At 45.6% G+C, this 25,178-nt stretch overlaps 1 protein-coding gene across 1 annotated transcript in view; it reads left to right on the forward strand.

The window, feature by feature from the left end:
* LOC146870320 (uncharacterized) overlaps window positions 1-25,178 on the forward strand; it is a 31,076-nt gene that overhangs the window by 4,227 nt on the left and 1,671 nt on the right. The window contains exon 2 of the mRNA XM_085599663.1: window positions 13,682-13,772. Coding sequence (XP_085455789.1) covers window positions 13,728-13,772 — 45 coding nt within the window. The 5' untranslated portion in view covers window positions 13,682-13,727. The remainder of the gene's footprint in view (window positions 1-13,681; window positions 13,773-25,178) is intronic.

Genomic DNA, 25,178 nt, shown 5'->3' on the forward strand with positions numbered 1-25,178 from the left:
AAGCCAATAGGTCTCACCTTTGAGACTCTTGGCTCTGTCATTGCCTTTTGTTCATGCTGTACAACATGGACATAGCCAACTTTGGCAATGATTCGTAGCCATGCTTTATAGAAACATGGCTAAAAATAATAAAAACAGGACTATGATGCAACCATTGCACTTATTTTTTAGGTCTCGCCTAACCTAGCACATGCGCTGGTCTGGTGAGACTTATTTAGAGGGCTCCAAAAAGTGCTACCAGGCCAGCCTAGAGCTACAGTGCAAGTGCGCGGGCGCGCGCACCGCGCTTTACCGCGATTACTTTCACTTTCGCGGCCGCACCGCCGCTTTGCATAGCCAATAGGTGTCGCTTTTGGGACCTTATAAGTATTTAGTTATGCAACTGCTGCATAGCTAAACACTTATAAGGTCCCAAAGGCGAGACCTATTGGCTATGCCAATGCTTGTTAAGTTTGTTATGCCGCCAGGGATCAATGCAGTCAGCTTTCTAAAAATAGATGGACTGTTATTTTTGTGTCTCCTTGCGTAACTAATTGACTTTTTCCTGTTCATCCGTTATTGTAAAGTATGTCTTTATTTTAGAAAGTACGATATTTTAAAGAATCCTCACTTAAAAATAAATATTAAAAAAAAATGTATTACTACATTATTTTAATGAATAAATCGTAAAAAACATGAATATTTAAAAGTACATAGTGGCGTAATTTGGTAAAGAATTTGTGCTTCAGGAAGTCGTTGTTTAAATAGTAGTGGTTTAGCAATGCTCGTTGTTTAGCCTTCATGGTTAAGGCAGTCGTGGTTTAGGCAGTAGTTGTTTAGTCATACAAACATGCAGCAGACCAAAGACAGCAGGTACACAGGTGCGCAAAACTCAAGTTTAGAAGTAGGAACCACATCGAGTACCACACATAAGAACATGAGAGCTGACCTCAGTAATAACGGTTCTAAATTTAATACGGTTGTTCTGAACATGCCCCCTGCCTCATGTCCCTACGTTTTAATTTTGGCTGGCGTCCCCGCCTTTAGGGAGGAGCAAAGAGAGACGTGGAGCGACCTGCGCAATACGACCGTAGACTGGTTGACAAAGTATAAAGGGTTTCATCCTCTATATGCAAAAGAGATTTTAATGGTCCGGAGAGTGGGGTGGTTAGGCCAATCTAGTAAAGATATTGAGGTGATTGTGTAGTAATTAATTTCCGTAGGCCACAGTTGGTTCGTCATATACTGAGCTATTTTGAGCCAAATCAAATATTTAAAACTAGCATCTGTGTACTCCCTTTAGGATATTTTTACAAACCCCAAATCGACCCCTTGGCAAACAGAGTCACTCCGATCTTGATGTCTAATAGGTTCCAGGTGCTATCAGAACTGGATGAGCAGGACTGACAACTATCTGGATTACATCAAGATTTGATGGCTGCTGCGAATCCCAAGCCAATTATTAAAAATCTAAATGCAAATGATATCCCTATGACAAACTAAGTAACTGAGGCTGGTTTTCGAAACAATGTTATTCTTGATGAGGACAAGGGTGTATTGCACGACACTATAAACGCACCAGCTACTTCATTATTCGAGGGAAATAGGGTAATGATGGATGCTCCCCATTCTTTGCAGAATAATGGAAGAGAAATTGGCAATAAATGTACAAATTTAATAATGTAGATATTTATCACGGAGCATCTAACCAGGAAAATGTTTTAGATGGATTTTCCAGTGAACTAAGTATGGAAAAATGCCAAAATGAGCTAAGGCTAAGTTCGTGGAATATTGCAGGTCTGAAAAGAAACCAGGGGGAGGAAGTGTGGCAGGAGTACATTGGTCAAAATGAAATAATTTTACTTCAAGAAACATGGATGTTAGAAACACCCCATAAAGTGGGATACAAAACTTACAGAGCGGCTGCTATCCCCTCGGCTAGAGGGAGGCCCTCAGGGGGCCTTGTTATTTGGGTAAAAGTTACCCTAGGTATAGACATAAAGCAATTGAAATTTTGGTCCCATGATATTCTGGGGATAAAAATTCCAATACCTAAGAAAAAAGATCTATATATAATAAAAATCTATAGTCGACCTGGCATAGCGAGTAAAGAGTCTGAGGTTATGGAACAGCTAGATTAATTTCTAACCACTGTCAATTCTAGGGCTGAGATAATTGTGGGAGGGGATTTTAATCGTAAATTTGAGCCAGTGGCAGGATTTAAAAACATCTTCGAAGACGAAGATACGGTAAATAACATTCCTAAGTTAAATAGTAGTCCAGTAGTGTACAACTGCAGTTGCGCAGTTGACAAAACTAGCCTCGGGACATGGTCTTCGAGCCTGTAATGGCAGGATGCCATCTGATAGCACGAATGCTCCCACATTTAGTAGGGGTAACTCAAAGAGTTACATAGATTTATATACTGGTATCCATTACACTATGGCCTATTCTCTGTGAGTGACCATTACTCATTGTGTCCGACGCTTGCCGCAGATCTTTTCCAGCCAGCTATTCTGGGGGCAGGCAATAACACTGAAGATGGGATAGAACCATTGTTAACAAACAATCGTAGAGCTTTAAAGTCGCCCTCTATAGGGGACAACGAGGCGGCTATGAAACCGATCTACGTTAGTTTTGTAGAAAAAATGTCCCCTTATATAGGATTACCAGCTGCAGAGATTCCAATTATGAATATACACCAAGATTTGGTAGAGTCCCTTGTCCCAATAATGAGTAGGATCCCCAAGAGAAGTAAAAAGGGGGCAATAGGGGGAGTAATTCAGGCAACCCGTGGTATAATAAAGAATGCCGTGACGGAAAAAAAGAACTAATTTTGGCAACTAAGGGTAAAAATGTGGTGGCCCTAAGGGACAAAAGGAATGCATATAAGAGGTTACTAATCGTAGCTAAGAAAAACTGGGATGATAACATTTGGACAGAACTAATTACTGCAGCAAAAACCAAAGACCACCTAAGCTTTTGGCGTTTAATATCTAAAGGCAATAGCAGGGGAAGGTATACTAAAGATCTTTTCTTGGATGCAAACTCATGGGTAAACCATTTTCCCCGTCTTTATTCAATAGCCGACTGCGATACAGAGTTCAGCCCACTAGAATATGTAATCACTCCTACTTCAGCCCCATTACATTTTAGTTTGGAAGAAACTTTGGCAGCAATCGATGAAATTAAACTGGGGAAGGCACCAGGCCCAGACAAGATACCAGGAGACCTGTGGAAACATGACAAAGAGGTTTGGGGCCCCTATATTAACCTTATATGTAACTCAGTGGCTGCAGGTGCAGCTATACCGAAATCATGGAAAGGAGTTGGGATTACAATTATTTTTAAAAAAAGGTAACCGATATGATCCTTCGCATTACCGACCGATAAGTTTAATAGATGTTTTACAGAAAATATATGTGCGGCAAATTTTAACCAAATTGAATGATTGGATTGAGGAGAATAGTATTTTATCAAGGTACCAGGCTGGTTTTAGATCCAAAACGAGCACTATCGACCGGGTTTTTAGATTTCTTTGAATGAATTAGAAATATACAATATTCAAGAAGGGCCATCTGTATATTACCTTTGTAGACTTAAAGGCCGCCTTCGACCTCATCCCCACAAATCTCCTTTGAAAATCCCTAAAAAAACAAGGGGTACCAGGAGAAATACTCGTGCAGATAATAAGGTTGCATGAGGACAATTTTGCAAGGGTTAGATGGGGCCCTGGCAGCGAACTAACTGATCCTATTAAGGTTTGCAGGGGTGTAAGGCAGGGTTGTGTGCTGGCCCCCACTTTGTTCTCACTATATGTTAACGATATACCTGAATATTTGTTGGGCTGTGAACATGACTCTCCCAAATTGGGGTGTGTGCCAGTACCAGCACTTTTATCTGCCGATGATACGATTCTAATTTCCCAAACACCAAAAGGTTTACAAAGATTATTAGATACCTTTGGGGTTTACTGTGAGTCTAAAGGCCTGGAAATAAACTCGAATAAAACGAAATACATAGCAATTAATCCACACAAATCCTTTAAAAAGAATCTAACTGGTAAAAATCAGAGATTAGAATATGTACATAGTTTTAGCTATTTAGGTATTTCCTTGGACACTAAAATGACTTGGAAATCGCAATTGGAGAAGAGCAAGACTATTTTATATCAAAACTCCTTACCTATTGCTAAACAGCACGCGAGTTCTACATCTAAAGCGGTTTCCCCTGCCCTTGAGGTATACAAACACAGGGCACAATCGGCATGCTTATATGGGGCAGAATTATGGGGCCCTTCAAATAACAATACTCTCGTGCTGGAGGAGAATACATTTTTTAGGAAGCTACTGAGCCTTCCGAAGCGCACCCCACTAACTCCCATAGTAATGGACCTTAATATACGCCGTATAGACTATCAGGTGAGTCTACGACCATTACTGTTTTGGGTTCGCTTATGGTCTACAGCAGAACTTGTCCACTATAGAGAAGGACTACAGGAAATTTTAAAGTTAAAAAATAATAAAGGAGTAATATAGCTGAAACATATTCATGACTGGTTCTATAAACTAGGACTTAAAAGTTTTGGGGAATGTCCAGCTGAATTAACTATGGCCTCTAAAAATCTTCTAAAACAAACTTTTTGGGCCCATTTCCAAGACAATTTATCGCATAGCTCAGCATCAGGCACACTGACATTGCGGTTTCTTTTAATGAAACCACCCTGGAGTTTTGAGCTATTCCTAGATGACGTCCAGCCACTGCTGGCAAAATCCCTTTATCTTACATTTCGATACGGTGTACTACAGATAAAAGCCAACACGTCGAAATGGGCCCATAAAAAAGACAATGAAAGCACTGAGTGTTGTGATTTATGATCTTTGGGTGTTAAAGAAAATGAATTACATTTACTATTCTTCTGCCCAGCATACATAAAACATAGAAGGAAATGGATCAAACCCATTTGCCGATTACTGGGTATAAGATCTTGTAGCGAGGCAGAAAGAATATTGATATCAGATACATCACAACCAGTTGTCTTCAGTGTGAGCAGGTATCTATTTGGCGTGAGTTTAGTAAGGAAAAGGAAAGGCATGACATTTTAATTGCAATGTATCAATCTTTTCTCCCTGTTTTGCATCTGCACTTTAGGTTGGTCACACCAAACTTACGACCAACATTGCACTCATTTTGTATCAAATCAAAGGAAAAGTATTAATTGTACAATGCACTCTGTATATATTATTCAGAATGTGATCCAATGGAAACCTTTAATGTTTTATAAAATTGCCTTTATAAATATATTTATTATTTTAAATAATTGTTAAGAAAGGTCTGTATTGGGTACATACTCCCAATAATAATGTTAAGGTCTATCGGTACCTTTGAGATGTTTTTATTGTATGTGCATGTATATCTTTTATGGTTTTTCAAACCGAAATGAAGATTATTCGAATTTCCTTTGAGAATTTTAACAGTTTTGTACTTAATGATTTATACTGCATCATTAAGAAATGCCAGTCTGACTCTCCTAGTGAACCTATGCTGCCTTAAATTATGTATCTTAAAATTCCTGACATTAATAAGGTCGTATTACAAGTTGTCATTATGTCACTGCCCTATGATGTAGTTCCTTCCAAACTAAAACAAGGTGAGGTGAGACCAATTCCTAAAAGATCAACTTAGACCCTGAATTGCCTTATAATTATAGGCCTATTACTGTCCGGCCTATGGTCGGCAAAGTCGTGGTGAGTGTTTTAACAGACAAACTATGCTCTTTTCTAGAGTCCGCCATCCTCCTGAATGATGCACAAGCAGGGGTTTACCCCCATTGGAATACAGAATCAGCTCTTTTTACAGTGCTAGTGTTGCCATTGGAAGCCCAGTCATTTTACAAAGAATCCTAGAAATGTTGAGCCCGGTCACTGTAGTACTAAGGGTCATATTTTTTAAAATTGCCTGCCTCTCAGCAAAAGGTTTGTCCAAGTGGAGAGCGCTTCGTGCGGAAAATACTCAAAATGGCAGCCGTGCTCCTTCGAAAAAACATGGGAGGTGTCAAGAGCGGACAGAACCTGTCTGTGAGGACCCCACTGAATCGCACCACTCTCCAGGATGGGCCAAGAAGAAGCAGTAGTGCTCTCCACTCGTGTGTTCTCCGTCAGGGAAGGTAATTTCCTGAGGGGATTACGGGCCAGGATCAAAATCGAGGACCTGTGGACTGCATGACCATTGACCCCAACAAAGTGTTTTGTCTCAATGAGAGGATTTAAGGAGATGCCTCGATATCGGGAGCTCCATCGAACCGTCTCCTGCATGTGATTCTAAGTTAGAATCCACACAGGAGCACCCACCGGCCCATGCCCCATTGACATTTTAAGCTCAGAAGAGATCAGCCACCAGCTCACCACCTTCCTCAATGCCCTCATCACCACAGCCACCTTTCCCTATGCCTCGAAACACGCAGATGTTAGACCTTTCCTCAAGAAACCCTTGGCAGACCCCAGCAAGCTCCAGAACTCAGTCCCAGCTCACAGCCCCCATTTCCTGCTTAATTCCTGGAGAGAACCATAAACTTCCAATTCACCAAAAACCTGGAAAGAAACAACCTGCTGGACCCCTTTCAACCAGGTTTCAGTCAATTACAGCACCGAGACAGCCCTCATTGCCGCAACAGACGACATCTGTATCCTACTCGACAGAGAAGAATCAGCCACCCTGATCCTGCTCGTCCTCACTGCAGCTTCCGACACAGTCTCCCAGCACACACTCATCGATCAACACTCAGATGGATGGCATCCTTTCTCACAGATCACACCCAGAGAACCCGTCTCCCTTCGCCCCCTCCTGCACCTCACAACCCAAACACACCATCTGCAGCGTCCCTCAAGGCTCATCACTCAGCCCAACCCTATTCAACATCTACATGATACCATTCGTAGACATCGTCAGATCCCACAACATCAACATCTCCTACACCGACGATACCAAACACGTTCTCTTGCTCTCAGTGGAACCCACCTCGACAAAGACCAACTTTCACAACTGTATGAAGAACACCTCAGCCTGGATGAAGGACACCTGCCTGAAGCTCAAAACAGTCAAAAATGAAGTTCTGACCTTCGGCAGACACACCGCACTCTGGAACGACTCCTGGTGGCCATTGCTATTCAGACCCACCCGCTCCGAAAGATCACACCCGCAACCTCTGCATCATCCTGGACAGCAAACTCTCCATGAAACGTCAGGTCAACGTCATCTCCTCGGCCGGTTTCCACATGCTCCGCAAAGCCTTCAAGTGCTTCCCTTCAGCACCAGGAAAATTGTGATGCATGCCCTCATCACCAGCCGGCTGGACGATGGCAACACTCTACGCAGGCACCACCACAAAACTCACAAAACTACTTCAGACTATCCAGAACGCAACAGCCAGACTGATCCTCAACCTACCCAAGAGGACCGCATCACCCAGCACCTGAAGGAGCACCACTGGCTCCCTATCCAGAATAGATGCCAATTCAAGATTCAGACTCGCACCTACAAAGCCCTCCATGACCAAGGACCAGCCTACATGAAACGCCGCCAGAATTTCCATCATTCTACGATAAACCAATGCTCCACTCACCTCACACAGATACCATGGATCCGCCGCTGCCACTCCGGAGGATGCTCCTTCTCCAACTTCGCCACCAAATCCTGGAAAACCCTCCCCCTCTGCACTTCACCATCATTGACCCAATTAAGGAATGGACTCAAGATCTAGCTCTTCAACTAAGGCCCACTGATTAGCATCTGGGTACCCTCTCGGGTGACAAGCATCGCTATATACATACAGCTTGGTTGATTGATTAGTAGAACAAAGAATTGTACTATAGAAGCATTCCATTTGTGGTATGTTTAAAACACTCTGGAGTCAGTTACCGGTGGGCTGGCTAAGGCTGAGGTTGTAATCCAATAAACCTACTGTTTAACACTTTCTTTGGTGTGGTAACACCTTTTGTTAAATGTCACACTGGCGACAATGGATCTGGTTACACCTCAACATGGGGATGGAGAGCTGGAAGTAGTTTGCAGGAATTTTGTTGGAACAAAGGTGAAGACAGGAGACTAACCTTGATGCTGCAGGCGGAGAATTAAAGTGCCATATAGCGGCTTGCAGGCAATCAGCTGAAAGTCAATGCGCTGCATATTTGTGCGGCTGAGGTGGAGACTGCCATATGAGGTCATGTAAGGTAAGCCGTGGTGTAGGCGGTGTTCATAATATCAGGGGATGCCTGTGGAGAGAAACAGTAACGCTCTGCCCGCGTCACTTGGATCATATCTACGCTTCAGCAGGAAGCAACATGACACCTGATAGCACGGTGTAACCGATGTGGGCAACGCGAGGCATGCAAGCATAGTTAAAAAGGGCTACCATCTGTGAAAATTACATTCAGCATAAAGGAGCACTCATTTTGGAGGGATTTGCTGGACATCCAGAGTGTTCTAGTGCTTTGCGTAAAGCGTTCTTGAAGAAACTGACACGGACCCGACCTGCCTGATATTTTCTAATGGAGATATGCACACCAAAAATGTACAATGGTTCTTTGACGTGGCTCTCCAGGCACACCAAAGCCTGTTGTATGTATCACGGTGACAGGCACACCTCAACACCTTAATTGGCAACGCGTTTCAAAAATAAAGGACATTTGGTGCGGTGACTGAGTTCTCTCTACTGCCTAATTTCCAACAGACAATTACAATTTGTCCAGCCTGTTAACAGTGACAGGCACACTTTCTTAATTTTTATTTTGCAGTGTTTTAAATGACTCTTTAGTTTGGGTTTAAGTGGTGGTCTAGTTACAATGTAATCTAAAGTATTCATTACACTTTCATGATCATAAAGTCTTAGTTTCAGGAGTTAAAATTTAAATTGTAACTCCACCACCATTTTTTTAAGTAGCCCAAGAGAGCCACCTATATTATGGAGCAAAGGGAAGAAGATGTTAAACCATTATGTGAGAGTGTGTGGTCCAACATTGAGTGCGGAGAGGAGGCATGCTTTGTTAATGCATTATTTAGGGGGTGAGGGACTGGAGGTCATGAAAAATCTTCCTGAGTTGAGTATTGAAGAACAAAGGAACTTAAAGTAATACGACATCTGTTTATCAACAATGGATAGGCATTTCCTTCCAAGGGTGAGCTCAATAATGGAGAGATATTATTGTGGGAAACAGGAACTAGGAAAAGATGAGACGGTAGAGGAGTACATTACTAGTCTTAGGAAACTGGCTGCCACATGCAGGTTTGGAGCAACGTTAGACAAGTGGATTCACAATCATTTTGTGTAAATATGTGGCAGTGATAAAAATCAAGGAGGCATTATGGTTGAATGATGAGCCCCCTTTGGTGGCTAAGAGCATGGAATGTATGGCGAAGTGTGTCTCGGAATCGAGTTCTACAAAAGTTTTTAAAAATGGGCAGTTTAGGAACGGTTGAAGAAGTGGTGTGTAAAATGTTAAAAAATGTGTGGACAAAGATAGACGTGCACACAAAATTCGCAGGAGAAGGCTGTAGGTGTGCCCGCATTGGTCATAAAACTAATGCCAGTGAGTGTCTAGCATTGGGAGTCTATTGTAATGGCTGAGGGAAAAAAGGATATTTCTATAAATGTTATCGCAACAAAAATAGGAAAAATGTTAATAAGGTTGAAGAAGTTACACAGGAAATTGTCTTCCAAATAAATAGGTTACATGACCATGTAGACCATGCCAGTGAGAATGTGGTGATGGATGGTGTAAAAGTGTTGATGAGGTTTGATTCCTGTTCGCATTTGACGATCATATCAAAGAGCACTTATGAGCGATTCTTTGAAGAAAGGAACACATTGTATGTTATGGATGTGATCCCAGGGGTTTATGGGGGTCAGCCGATTAAAATGTTGGCCTATTTTGAGGGTTGTCTGGAATTAGCAGGAAGACATGTGTTTGGAAAGATTTATGTATCAAATAAAAGTTGGCAAATTACTGGCAGGGCCACACTAAGGACTGTTCAGAGTGGTACTTAATCCTAATGCAAAGCCTCAGGATCAAATACAGGAGGTGGACCCGAAGAGTATAGATTTTGTCTCAAAGTTTCCCGAAGTATTCTCAGAATCTTTAGGGCGTTTAAAGAAGTATAAACGTTGTATTAAATAATTTTAAAAAATGTAATTCCTGTCGCTGCGAAAGTACAGAGAATTCTTTTAGGATTACATGATAAGGTTAACGCTAAGTTGAAGAGGTTGGAGTTCTGCTGGTGTAATAGAAGCAGTGGAGGCCAAAAAGGGGTTGGCCCCCATTGTTGTACCCAAAAAGAGCATTGGAGACATATGGTTATGTGTTGATCTCAGGACGCTTAATTGGGAGGTAATGGTGGACAAACTTCCTCTTCCTAATATAGAGAAGATAATTTGGACATTGGGAGAATCCATTTCTTTTACCACATTGGACTTAGCCACGGCCTATCATCAGGTGGAATTGGATGGTAAGTCACACGACCGAACAGCATTCACTACGCCCATGGGAGTGTTTAAATTCAAAAGAATGCCGTTCAGTCTTGTGTCAGCTGCATCTGTGTTCCCACGGATAATGAGTAAAGTCTTGGAGAACTTGAAAGGGGTAAAGTGCTACCAAGATGTTTTGATATTTGGTAACAGTTTAAGAATACAATGCCTCAGTGTGTAATGTCATATAAATACTAAAGAATGCAGGTTTGACTTTGAAAAAAAACAAATGTCAGCTTGGTGTGTGTGAATCTGCATACTTGGGACACCTAATTTCAGGTGAAGGTGTGAAATCAAAGCAGAAATTAGTGGATACCATTAGAAACTTGAAAGCTCCACAGTCAAAGGATGAGTTAGGTTCCTTTTTAGGGATGGTTGAGTATTACGGAAGATATATAAGAAATGTGGCAAATCTGTAAATTTATTGTTAAAAAAGAGTGAAGAATTTGTGTGGAGTGGTTTATGTGATGCAGAATTTGTGGCTATAAAAGATTAATTGAAGGAGGCATCTTTACAAGCTTTTATTCTGGGCGATCAAACAATAATAACTGATGCCAGTTCCAAAGGCTTGGGAACTGTTTTAACACAAAGAAAAATTGATTGCATGTACCTCAAAATTATTGAATGTCTGAGAAAAATTATTTGGTATAGAGAGAGATACTAGCAATTTTTTGGGCACTTAGAAAATGTAAAAACTGTTTTTGGAGAACAGAATTTATTCTACTTTCCGACCATAAACCTTTAGTTGAAGTGTTCAAGAAGAAAGAGCTTGATATTTCAACGAAGATACGAAGGTGGATAATAGCGCTGCAAGAATTTAAGTTTAGAGTGTAGTATGAGTGGAGTATTTGCCAGGAATTGATGTTAGTGATGATTGTTTTTCTAGATTAATGGATGAAGGGTTGCATGAGGGTAATCAAAATTAGATGAGAGATATGGAAGAAGATGTTTGTAAGGTTACACAGGGTGTGTGGGTGACTACTCTTGGCGTAACAACTGAGGATGAATGGAAAATAGAACTAAACAATGATAAGTTATTGATGGAAGTAATGACTGACTACAATACATCATGGGAAGTTCAATGATTTAGGGAAAGGTGGAAGTAAAATATGATTTGTTGCAAAGAGTAGCCAGGTTGTTTCCACATACGAGTTTAAGAGTCAAATTAACAAAACATGCTCATGTGGGCCATCTGAGGTCCGCAAAAACTAAAGAGAGTTTGAGGGCCAATTTTGAGCAAGCTGTTAGAGATTGTGTGGAATGTTCTTGCAATGCTAAGATCTTGGAGACTCATCATGTTCCCATGGTTTGCAAAAATCGCTTAAGTCACCCTTGGGAAGAGTTTTCTATTGACATTGTAGGTCCATTAAATGGTGAGCATTTGACACTTTATTTAAAAGTGATGATGGCTCTTTCATCAGTCAAAATTATAAAATCTTTTGGAAGTATAACATTTCTAGAAGATGTGTTCAAGAGGGAAAGTTATCTGAAAAGTATTTTGTCTGATCATGTTTCTCAATTTTGTCTTAAGGAGATTGAACATTATTTTGTCTTGTGTGGTATTACTCACAAGAAAAGTACCATTTATCATCGTGGAACAAATGGCGCTATTGAGCAATTCAACAAATATATTAAGGAACGTATTCAATTGGCAAAAGTGAACTGGTTAGAATGGAAGGTGGAGCTACAAAAAAGAATAAATGCATATCGTATTTCTCCACACATGACAACTGGTAAAACTCCTTTTGAACTGCTCAAAGGAAGAGCGCACAACACTCATTTGTGTCCAGGCTGGATTGACTGGGACAAAGACATAAAATGTAATGGAGTTGTAGATTGGAGAAACCGAGAGGAAAAGTTGATTCTTCAAAGGAAAGAAGAGTTTGACATGAGGAAGAACGTTAGGGAAGTGAAAGTCAAAGTAGATGATGTGGTCAAAATTAAAGCACCTGTGGGATGTGTCATGTGGTCCAAATGTACTAAAGCACAAAAAGTAGTTAACGTTTTTCACAATGCAATAAAAACAGCTGCTGGAAGAATTTGGAAGAACAGTATTGAGCCCATACATTTGAAGGAGGGGGAAGAGGTGGTTATAGAGGACACGGTGGGAAGTTCAAGTAGTGTTTAGAGTAGGTATGAGAATGTGGTAAACAAATGTAATGGAAAATGTCAAAGTGATAATAGCAATAAAGAGAATAGAATAAGAGTGAGTTACCGGCAAAGAATGCATCCAAATACCTTAAAGACTTTGTTACAGGATAATAGTATTTTTTAAGATTTTGGTCAAGTACTTCGGTGTGCCTTTGGGTACTGTGACTTCACACCCACGGATCAAGGTTTATCAAGCTTCTGTTTGTGAATTTATATAACTGTAAGTAACGGAGAACTGGGATGTCCTCTGCATGTGATTCGAATCACATGAGGATTAGCGGAACAAACAATTGTATTAAAGAAGAATTCCATTTCTGTTAATTTTAAAACACTCAATTGGTTAGATCAGAAAGTAAACCTGTAACATACAACAGGCACGCAAGATGAGTGGGTGTGGGGTTTCTAACTAAAGCGACATTGGGGAATTTGATTATGCTCAGAGAGATTGGTAACTGTGCAAACCTAGTGCTGATTGGTTGGTTGTATCTTTAAAAGTGTCATAGCCCAACGGTGAGGGCTGTTTGCATTTATCTCGTGGCATTTGAGCTCTACAACACAAAGGAGAAAGGTAAGTGGGGATGGGTGAGGTTGAATCCATGGATTGTGGAAGGGTATAGAAATGTGGGGTGACTTGTTTGTGGAATATCAGGAAGGATATATGATAGGGTGACATTTGAATCCTGTAGCTACAAAAATGTTTGTGGGTTAGGGGTGTTAAAAGACATGCTCATTAAAATGGAACATTATGGTATGTGAGGTGACTTCCTGTCTGTGGAATAATACAAAGGATATATGATAGGGTGGCAACTATTGAATTTGAAATGTGTAACCACAAAGATATTATAGGGTTAGGGGTGTTGTTTGAAGGCAAGTTCATCGAAATGGAACATTAGGGTTTGTTTTTACAGGAATTGAGATAGGGGGACCATTGTAGAATCCTTACATGATACTATTGTATGAGTTAACAAATAAAATCATTTTAGGATAAAGGGGTCCCCGTGTGCTAAAAAACGCTATATTTTTTAATTCTAGATTATTTTAGGGGTACTATACCACCCGGTAGAGAGACGGATTCCATATGAAGAGATTGAACCAGAAACTCCACTTTACGCCATTTAAAAATGTAAGAGTTTTGTAACGCACAAGTGAGTGTCATGTTTGCAAAAAACTTTATGGTCCTGTTGTCTAATTAGGAATTCTAATGGGTAGCTTTAGGTTTAAAAGGAAAATACAAATGAGAGATTGTTTAACAATGATAATATAGGATATAGAATTCCATGTTCTAAAACTAAATATTGTGCATAGAAATAAAAAAATTAAGTGTATGTAATGTTTTTAAAAGTTGTATATAGGCAGGGAAGTTTGTAAAAATGGGGTCATATGTAATATTTTTTTTAATAGTTATGTACATATAGCAATGATGATCAAGTGTAAATATGTACTAGATAGTGGTGGTGTATGTTATATATAGGTAGGGAGTCTAAGGAATCTATTAGGATGGTGGACGGAAAAGCACCCCGACCGCCATGGAAGCGGAAAACAACCGCCCGCCGGCACGGTGGGAAAACCGGCGGCCAAATTAGGATCAACTGCCCAAAAAAAATGACTGCGGCGGAACGAGGCCAAGAAAAACCCCCCGTAGCAGGCGGAGATGGCCAAAATCCGTCTGCAGCGGTCGGATCTGCGGCGGAAAAGCACCAACCCGCCGCAAGTATAGCAGACACCGCACCGGAAATTAGGATATCCCCGACGGTCTCATGGTACGTACCGCTGTCTCCGACCGCCGCGGTCGCACAATGGGATGAATGGGAGAGCCAGTGGAAGAGAAGAAGCACAGCCACAGCGGGGGACGATCCGTAAAAAATATGGCGGACGAAGCAAAAAGCCCACAAGAAAGCCAAAAAGTGCACACAGAAAACTAGCCATTCCCCCCAAATACACAAAGCACACCCCAATGACACAACCACATGGCAAAAAGAAACATACAAATCCCAGGACAACACACCTGACAGCAACACCCCAATTGGCCACACCCACATAGCTGAGTATAACACCAGCCCCTTCCCTGACCACAATCCTTTGCAATACTCCAGGAGAGAAGGGACACGTACCCCAACTTACAGTAGAGGCAAAGGACAACATCACTAGCCACACCACACACAGCACCACCACCACCTCCACACCTGCACAACTAACCCCCCTGCACAACACACACCATACTCCGCACAACCACCACTCACACTCCTGCACCACAACAACTTTGCACATCACACACCATGGCCACACAGAAAATGCCCAAATTCACAGAGTGAGTTGACAGTCATGGTAGATGAGATAGTCAGAGTGGAACCACAGCTTTTTGGTACCCTGGTCCAACAGACACCATTAGCCACAAGGACACAAATGTGGGCAAGGAAAGTCCAAAGGGTCAATGCAGTAGGGACCACCTGAAGATCAAAAAAGGAGATCATGAAGCGTGGCATGATCTGAAGAGGGTGGTCAAGGAGAGGAGGAGCAAGAACCGTGAGCTGGCTCAGAGGACTAGCAGTGGCCCTCCCATTCCACAAAAACCATTCACACAATGGGAGGAGAAGGTGCTTGCCATACTGCATCCAGAGAGTCTCACAGGAGTAGCCGGGGGAGTGGAGGCTGGTAAGTACAAACAAATGATACCGCCACTCTGCTATGTACTGTCTTGCACAACTACAAAGCTACACCACCTAGGATAAATTTCTTCCATCTGCACCATACACTCACAAAAACATGGCTCACAGATCCAACATTCACCCACTCCCATTCACCCCAAACATAGCTACCAACATTACCCTGGGGGCATGTGTACAGACAGCAATACAACTCCCACCAGGCCCCCTGTCCCACAGCATCAGCACAGATGGATCCCTCCCCCACTCCACCCAGAAGCATGTGTCAGCCATTACACAACCCACATCAAACTCACAGGTAGGTAGCCATCTTCCCTGGGAGGGTGTCTGGGGGTGGAGGGCCTGCACCACTACTTCCACCATGCCCCCTGTCCCACACCTGAGCAGGATGGAGCACTCCCCCACCCAGAAGCAGTTGGAAGCCAGCACAGTACACTAAACAAACTTACAGGTAGGTAGCCATCTTCACAGTGAGGGTGTTTGTGGGTGGGAGGCCTGCACTACTACTCCCAACATTCCCTCGGTCACATACCTGAGCAGGATGGAGCACTCCCCCACCCAGAAGCATTTGGAAGCCAGCACAGTACACCAAACAAACTTACAGGTAAGTAGCCAGCACGTGCACCCACCCATTTGTCACAAATTAAATGGCGCCAAATGACAACACCAGCCCTCTCATTGCACAAAGAGGCATACCTACCCCATTGCCAAGCAGTGTGCACACAGGTAAGCTAAGGAAACTGTCACAGCTACCAAAGTGTGACACACCAATGCAAAAGTAGAAGAAAGTCAGGGCACAATCATGCACAGCACCTAGTTACATGTGCATCGCCATGGGGCAAGTGCAACAAGCACCATTCGAAAAATATGAAAGCATGTGTGGTGGTACAAATCAAGATATGCACATGACAGGACAAAGGTATGCAGGAGATGACAATGGCCAGTCCATGGCCAGATGTGACGTCTGCCAGGTCAGACAAATAAACAATGAGTTCTCAATTAAACACATGTTGTGCCAGGCCCTAGATGGCAACAAGTCCCTGTAATCCTTAATTGTGCACGGGTCGCATGGTATGCCTTGACACCTCACACCATGGACAAGTAATGCCTGTACCACTGCATCATGTCAGGAAGCACAGTAGTGCACATAGTAAACAATGTGATGATCTGTCAATTGTGCAGTGTACAAAAAGTGAATGACACACAGCTAACACAAAGCTTGCCGGGTGCACTACAATGACCATTTCTCATCTGACCCACAGGTGACCAAGAACTCACTGCAGAGCCAGTCTCCCCTCCCCCTCCCCTACCCCCCCCCGGTACATGGACTCTCGGATGTTCACTCCCAGGATTCCATGGACGATTAGCTCGAGGCTGGCCCATCTGTTGTGCCAGGGAGCAACAGGTCCAGGACCCCATCGTTCCCCTCACCACATCTGGGCCAACAACAATTTCACAGCAGACCCCTGCTGTCACGGTCTGTGCAGCCACCGCCACCACCAGTGCTGCCTGCAACACCCTCCCTGTCCCAGAGGATGACCAGCACACACCACCAACGGAGGAGGGCAGAGAGAGGATGCAGGTGCCCACAGTGGTGAGGCAACAGGTCCGTGGCAGCAGGGCAGGTGGGAGGGGCAGGGTCACCCACAGACACCAAGAGGCTGGGACCCAATCCCTGGAACACATCACCAGAGTCCTGGGCGCATACGAACAGGCTCAGGGACGAAAGGGCCGGTCGGACAAACTGTTGCACGAGCTCATCCTGCTGATGAGGTCCATCGACACCCGCATGGGACAAATCGTGGACCTCCTGGGCCAGCAAGTGGCGGTACTAAGGGACAGGCATGCACCACAGACAACACCTCCACCTCCCTCTGGTGGGCTGCACAATGACAGTTCAACATCCTCCCCTGCGCCCACAGAGAGGGGTGAGTCCTCAGACCCCACTGGCCCTGCAGCAGGGCCCCCCCTGCCAAATGATGAAGGGGCCGTCCCAAGAAGACCCTGGGAATATCTAGAGGCCAAGCACCTGCCAGACGCCAGTCACGGAGCCAGCCATGACTTTTTGGACTGTCCTTCCTCACACTGCCTTGTGAATGGCATCTGTGAGAAAGTGGCTCTGTATATACTGTTCCCAAATAGGTAAAGCGTGCACAGAGTCCACAATCCCCAGAGGTTTGGCAGAGGCTAAAGTTAGATATAACTTTACTCTCTAAAGTGGTACCTTGGTCGAGCAGTAAGGCAGTATCAGAGGACAGTGTAAAGCAGTTGTTGTACACACTCAGCCAGCAAATGGTCTCACACACTCAAGAACTGAACTCTAGGCCAAAGGTTTGTATAAAAAAAAGATATGGTTGTTTTATTTTAGAACCAATAATAGGTATCAAAATATACTTTCTCAGAATGAGATGCTTTAGTTAAATACTTTGCAATATGCAATTGACTTTTGCAGATAATAGTTACAGTTTGTTGCAATTGGCAACACAATTTCAAACACAATAATACATTGAGCTCAATGGGAATTTTAAGTTATATGCAATTGATTACTTTCAAGATTACTTTTCTAACTCCAGGACTGGATCCTAGATTCAGTCCTGGGACAGTTCTTGGAAACAAGTGAGTAAATTTGTTTTAGTTACTGTTGTGATTTTTAAGCAATATTTTGCTATTCTACAAGTTGACACTTAGAAACTTTTTCTGATTAAATTACCAATGTTATCCTATGGAAGGAAATTCACTTAGCAGGTAAGTGGGGTTATGGTTACTTTTTCTAGCTCAGTGTTAAATCCTAGATCCAGCACTAGTGTACCACCTGTAAGCAGTTGAGAAACTGCATTTAAGTTTGCAAAATCGACACTTAGAAGAAATTTCATAGAAAAACAGTCAATGGTTGCCTACGGAAGAAAATTCAAGTTACAGGTAAAGTATGTTCTCGTTACTTTTGTAATCCAGTGCTGGGCTCCTAGGCTCAGTACTGGAACATCTATCTAAAACAGGTAAGTAATTACGTTTTCACAGTTGGTACGATTTTTAAAGAATATTTGTAGTTTGCAAAAATCGACACTTAGAAGAAATTTCACAGAAAAACAGTCAATGATTTCCTATGGGAGAAAATGGAGTTAGAGGTAAGTACGGTTGTGAGTACTTTTCAGGGTCAGTGCTGGGCACCAGGATCCAGCACTGGTATCTCTCCTAATAGCAGGCGAGTATTTCCGTTTTCGTTACTCGGTTGATTTTAGGTGAATGTTTTAGAGTTTGGAAACTCCACACTTAGAAGAAATTTCAGAGAAAACCAGTCAATGTTACCCTATGGAAGAAAAGTAAGTTATCGGCTTTTGAGTAAGTACTCGACTGGCAGAGTTAAGGTTCTGGGCACAGTCTCCGGGGTCTCCCAGGGTCAGGTAAGTAAGTTGTTACACCCTCAGCGACACAGGGGCAGCCGGGTGCAGAGTGAGATAGGCCCAATGTTATCCTATGGGAGGCAGGGGGGCCTTAGTTGGTGGCTGCTGACTAGCATGCCATGCGGCTGTGGGAGATGGGCTCCTGGTCACTTGCTCAGGGCAAATGGGGAAGTAGGTAGGAGTAGAAGTTACACTGCCAGTGCCACTTGGGCAGCTGGGTGCAGGGTGCTTTTGAGCCTTCGGGCGCTCATTGAATTTCAATGGGAAAGCTCCAGGTTCAACAAAGGCTGCAAGCTCGGGGACGAAGATTCTTCAGGTGCCACCACCACTTCGAGAGGTAAGTTGGGTAGTTGTAGGATAGGTAGGTACCCAGGAGTTGGGCAGAGGGGGCCGCAGGGCGCCGGGTGCAGGGGTGCCTTTTGATGTCGGGAAACCTTACCCTCTCTTGATCGCGGTTGGGGGGGGTACCTGGTTCTGAGGCTGCAGGCGTCGTCAGGAGCGTCGAGGTGAATCCTTGGGTGCTGTATTCAGGGTCACAGTCGCCGGGGGGATGTCCTCGGGGTCTTTGTTCACTCCGGCACAGGCCAGGCTTGGCGGGTGCAGAGTGTGCAGGGTTCGCGGTTCCAGGCTGATGCCAGGGGTTAGAAACTTGCTTTGAGCAGAGCCTCTGCTCATGGGAGTCCCAGTCTTGGTAGAGTCTCAAGGTGGTCAGGTCCTCCGGGGTTTTTGAGGTTGCTGACCACTGAAGGCGCCGGAGTTCCACAGTAGCAGGTTCAAGGATCAACAGGCCGGTAGGGCTGGGGCCAAGTCAGTTGATGTCGTCCTTTTGTTAGCAGCTGCGCGGCGGGTTTTCTGGTTTCTTGATCTTCTTGCTTGTTTTCAAATCGGGATCTGAGGAAGGAAGGTTCAGGGTGCCTCTAAATACTAAATTTAGGGGCGTTACAGGTAGGTAAAGGGCAGGTCCCTGCCCTGGGGTGGGTATACCCCCTATCCTGCCACTCTCCTGTGGGAGGGGGGCAGTGGCCTAGTCCTGATTGGGCAGGGCTCCCCATCTTCAAGATGGCAAGAGCCCGGGGGCATGCTTCACCTCGCCTCCCCCACCTGAGGGGTGGGGGTTGGCAGAGGCTGGCACACCTCCTGTCCTTCCTTGGGGTTTCCGACCACTCTTCCCGCCAGAGAGGGGGTTGAGAACCGGTAGGGGCCAGTTGCTGGGTACAGCAAGTGGCCTGGAGGAGCTCACAAAGGCGGAATGCCTTTGAAGCTTCCCCTGCCCACCCTGGGGGAGGAGACTTCGCACCTCACCCAGGATATGCATTGTTGCAGGCCCAGGAGAGCAGATGGCTCTCTACCCAGGGGTCCAGCAACCTGTATGCTGTGTGGCAGCCTAGGCAGCCCCTCAGACAAGAAGTGGATTGTAGGTTAGGTTCAGGGGGCATCTCTAATATGCCCTCTGTCATGCATCTTACAGTAAATCCCACACTGGCATCAGTGTGGGTTTACTGTGCTGAGAAGTTTGATACCAAACTTCTCAGTCTTCAGTGTAGCCATCATGGTGCTGTGGAGTTAGTGTTGACGACCTCCCAGCACCATATACTCTTAATGGCAGCACTGCACTTACAGTTCCCAGGAATGGACCTGGGTACTGTAGGGGCACAGGGCTCATGCACCTGTGCCCACACCTCAGGCATAGGGCACCCAGCTAGAGGGGTTACTGAGGTATGCAGGGCTGTGTGTTGTGGGCATGGTACACAGGGATGTGTGCCATGTTGATTCTTTGTTTTGTTCTGCAACCAGACAATCAGCCTGCAAAGGCAGTTTGTGTGTGTCAGGGTACAGGGCCCCTAAGGGTGGCACAATAAGTGCTGCTGCCCTTAGGGGCCTTCTCTGGTCACAAGGGCCTGGGCACCTAGGGTACCATTTACCAGGGGCTGACGGGTGACCAGAGATGCCAATTGGGTTTTGGCTGTTAGGCAGTTTTTAGGGAAGGAACACAGGCCCTGGGCACTTGATTGGCAGGAGCCCTGGGCACAACAAGGAAAAGTGTATCAGTTATCAGGCAAAAAAGGGGGGATTACTGCAACAGAAACCCACTTTCTTACAGCATCTGTCTGTTGGACTGGGTCACCACAACTGTCAACTCACTGCTCCACCCCACCCCCCAATGGAAATGTACACCTCCCCCCCTCGCATCTCACCATTGCAAATAAAATATCCTTACACACATGTTGTTGTGTCTGCTCCGTCTTTATTGCAGGATGTACAGTCTTCAACATGATCACAATGTACCAGGAGCATGTGCTGTATGTAGGCTAGGAGAAGTCGAAGGCACCCAGGGAAACACAACAGAACTACTACCATCAGGATAACCCAACATGCACATGTCACAATGGGCAACAAGTGTCAACATACACGTCCTGTAGATGTGCCCAAATGGCCTGTCCCAGAAACATTGCCAACCACCACTGAGTCTACAACTGGCTGCTGCTACAATTCTCACATGCCCCTTCACGACAACAGCAATATCAGCAGACAATGGGTATGTTGCACATTGACACCCACCTTCAAGTGAAGTAGCGGGTGATGAGCTGTTCACGCAGGTCAACACCTTCCTCCTCTCCGCTGTCCTCATCACTGGACATGGCTTTGTTTGCAGGCTGGGGCCGTGGGTCATCACCATCATCCAGGAGCAGGGGAATCTCCTTGCGAATGGCTAGGTTGTAGGCCATGCAGCATACCAAGACAATCTGACACACCTTCCTGGGCGAGTATGCCAGTGTACCTCCGGTCTTGTCCAGGCAGCGGAAACGTGACTTGAGCAGACCAAAAGTACGTTCCACCACACGACATGTCCTCCCATGGGCCTCATTGGAGCGGACTTCAGCTGGGGACATGGGATTCCGCAGTGAGCTCAGCAACCAGGGACGGTTGGGATATGCAGTGTCACCTAGGTATGACAATCACAAATAGACATTGCAATGTCGCAGAGGCTGAGGGCAGCAGGTCACACACCCAGCACGCCACACGACTAGGCATACTCACCCACAATCCATGCATGCTCGGGAAGATTAGCCATCCCAATGCTGTTCCGCAGGATGTAGGAGTCATGGACCGAGCCTGGGAATTTGGCACACACGTGCGAGATGGTCATATATGCCAGGCACACCACCTGCACATTGATGGAGTGGTAATGCTTGTGATTGCGGTAAATGTGCTCACTTGCCTGTGGTGGCACAAGCCTGACATGGGTGCAATCAATGGCCCCAACATTGGGGATGTGTCCAAGGGGATAGAAGTCTCCCTTCACAGCTGGCAATTCAGCACCCCTGGGGAAATGGATGTATCTGTCCTTGTATAGCATTATGGCGGACAGTACATCACGCAGCACCATGCTGACCATCGGTTGTGACATCCCACCAGCGCTGGCTACTGTCTCTTGGAACGATCCAGTGGCAAAAAAATGCAGGGCTGCCATCACCTTATAAATAGGGGTGAAAGCTGTTGGATATGTCCTGCGGGGCTGCAGGTGGTGCTCCAACAGATCACAAAGGGTTTTCAGGGTGGCTGTGTCCAGGCGACATTTCTGTATGATCGCAACATCCTCCATGTCCTCCAGCACCGTCAAGTGACGAATCAAATTTGGCCTCCTCCTATTGGAGATGATAGTGAACACATGTCAGTGCAATACATCATGAGATGTGCACAGCACATCACGTTCTGGATGACACAACAACAACAACGACTGACATCAATCTTGACTAACAAACCAGCTCACATGTAGGGACACCTACATGTACAAAGGCCACACCTGTCAACTTACACAAGACAAGTACTTTAAACACCACCTTGGTCAATGTGAATGCACATAGGGATACGGCCACATTTCAAATGGGCATGCCTGGGAGTATAGAATCCATCAAATGTGTAACTAATCTAACCCACTGTCTCATACCTAGCTGCTGTACCTGTCACAACTCTATGCGTCATTACAACCTGGCACACATCCAGCACACAATGACCACAGTCGGCGCTGGAATGAGGAATGTGTGCATGAGCAGACATGAGAGGCAATGCAACATAGTTCATCATTCATTGAGACGAGCATCACTGTGATTGTCGCTGCACCTCAACACATTGACATGTGTACATATTGTAGAGTCCAGAACAGCACTGTCCTGCCTACACCAACATAAAGTGACATGTGAGTGGGTACAGGCCAATCTACGAAACACACACAAACATGGCATGTGTAGCCATCAGTGGAGTAAATGGAAGATTGACCTCGTGTGCACGGTGATGTTCCATTGACCATCTTGGCACTGTGCCCTGTTGACATTTGACAGATGGGCATTACGATTGTATGGCACCCATATCGCGGTAGCTGCCGCCTGGCCCTGGCAGTGTGTCACCAGCACCCCCATTCACACAAGTGCGGTAGTCATAGGCATGGAGACATGCCCAGATGGCGGTTGCCAGGCTCTGCCACCCATATCGCAGTAGCTACCGCCTGGCCCCGGCGGTGTGTCACCAGCACCCCTGTTCACACAAGTGCGGTACTGATAGGCATGGAGACATGTGGAAATAGCGGTTGGTATGCTCCGCCATCCAAATCGCGGTAGCTACCACCTGGCCCCGGCGGGGTCACCAGTACCCCCATTCACACAAGTGCGGTACTGATAGGCATGGAGACATGTGGACATGACGGTTGGCATGCTCCGCCATCCAAATCGCGGTAGCTACCTCCTGGCCCCGGCGGTGTGTCACCAGCACCCCCATTCATACAAGTGCGGTACTGATTGGAGACATGTGGAAATGGCGGATGGCATGCTCCGCCGCTAAAATCGCAGTAGCGCACACCGGGCACCTGTGGTGTGTCACCACCATGGAGCTTGCCCTAGAGCCAATGCGAAGCTCTATAGCGGTGGCATGAAGCAATTTTGAAGATCGCGGACATTGGCTGCATTTGAAAGATGCACCATCGCGGTAGCGCATCCTGGGCCCCAGCGTTGTGTCACCGCCATGGAGCATACCCTTACAGCCAATGGGAGCCATGATAGTGGTGACATGATGCAATTTTGAAGATCGCGGTAGGCGTGCTCTGCCACTTTGGAGGTGGTCATTGGATGCATTTGAAAGAGGCAGACCTGGACCACCAATTGCTACAGCTTGGCACCTTTGAAACGACCCCAGGGGGCTATATATGTGTGGGAGTGAGCCTCACATTGCCACTGCTCCCAGAGCCTGCTGCCTGAGACCCCTCACCTGCTGCTGCCTCCAGGGACTGCTGCTTAAAACCCCTCACCTGCTGTTGCCTCTAGGGACTGCTGCCTAAGACCCCTCACCTGCTGTTGCCTCTAGGGACTGCTGCCTAAGACCCCTCACCTGCTGCTGCCTCCAGGGACTGCTGCCTGAGTCCCCTCATCTGCTGCTGCCTCCAGGGAATGCTGCCTAAGACCCCTCACCTGCTGCTGCCTCCAGGGACTGCTGCCTGAGACCCCTCACCGGCTGCTGCCTCCAGAGACTGCTGCCTGGGACCCCTCACCTGCTGCTGCCTCCAGGGACTGTTGCCTGAGACCCCTTACCTGCTTCTGCCTCCAGGGACTGCTGCCTGAGACCCCTCACCTGCTGCTGCCTCCAGGGATTGCTGCCTGAGACCCCTCTCCACCCAAATCCGCTGCTGTTGTCTCATGTCCATAGTGATTGCAAGGACAGAGAAGATCCGTGCCAGTCCCTTCACGAGCAAGGAGCTGGAGGTCCTGGTGGACGAGGTGCTCACACAGTACCCAAGGCTATATAGTGACCCAAATGTCGTGGTAAGTCTTCGACAGTGGTGGGGTAGGGCAGGGGGGCCACACATGTAGTTGGACTGATGCAGTATGTGCCTGGGAGTGTGTGGTAGTGTCATGCACTGCCTGACATGCTGTCTCCAGTGGGAGGGTGTGTGTACCCAATGCCACAGCTTTCCCTCCCTGCACATGTATGTTTGTGTGACCTGTGTTGTGTTGTCAGCCATACAGCGACACAGAAGGTTGTTCATGCTGTAGTCAGGACAGTGATTGGATGGCTGTGTGTGCCCCTGTAGTCCATCTCAGTGTGAGCCCAGCTGGCCTGCACAGTCCCCGCCTACAGAGACAAGGACAACTCACTTAACTTACAGAGTATGACATCAGTCTTTTCACATTGCACTCCAGCTATGGTCCATCTCAGCACTGTAGTTTGCACACAACTGCCCTTGTGAATGGCATTTTGTATTTGTGAGGTCATGTCCCTCAATGTGACCACCATGACACATTCATCTATTCACAGGACAGGGACATTGATGGCTGCGCAGTCTTGGACACAGCGAGTCCACCCCCAAACACAGGTTGACATGTGATGTATGTGTTGCTCAAGCCAAGAATGGACTGGAGCTGTGGGCAGGCTACATGGGTGTTTCAGTGCTGGCATCCTGCATGTGTGTGAGACGTG

This window comes from Triturus cristatus, chromosome 1_1 (genome assembly GCF_964204655.1).
Source record: "Triturus cristatus chromosome 1_1, aTriCri1.1, whole genome shotgun sequence".
NCBI lineage: Eukaryota > Metazoa > Chordata > Amphibia > Caudata > Salamandridae > Triturus > Triturus cristatus.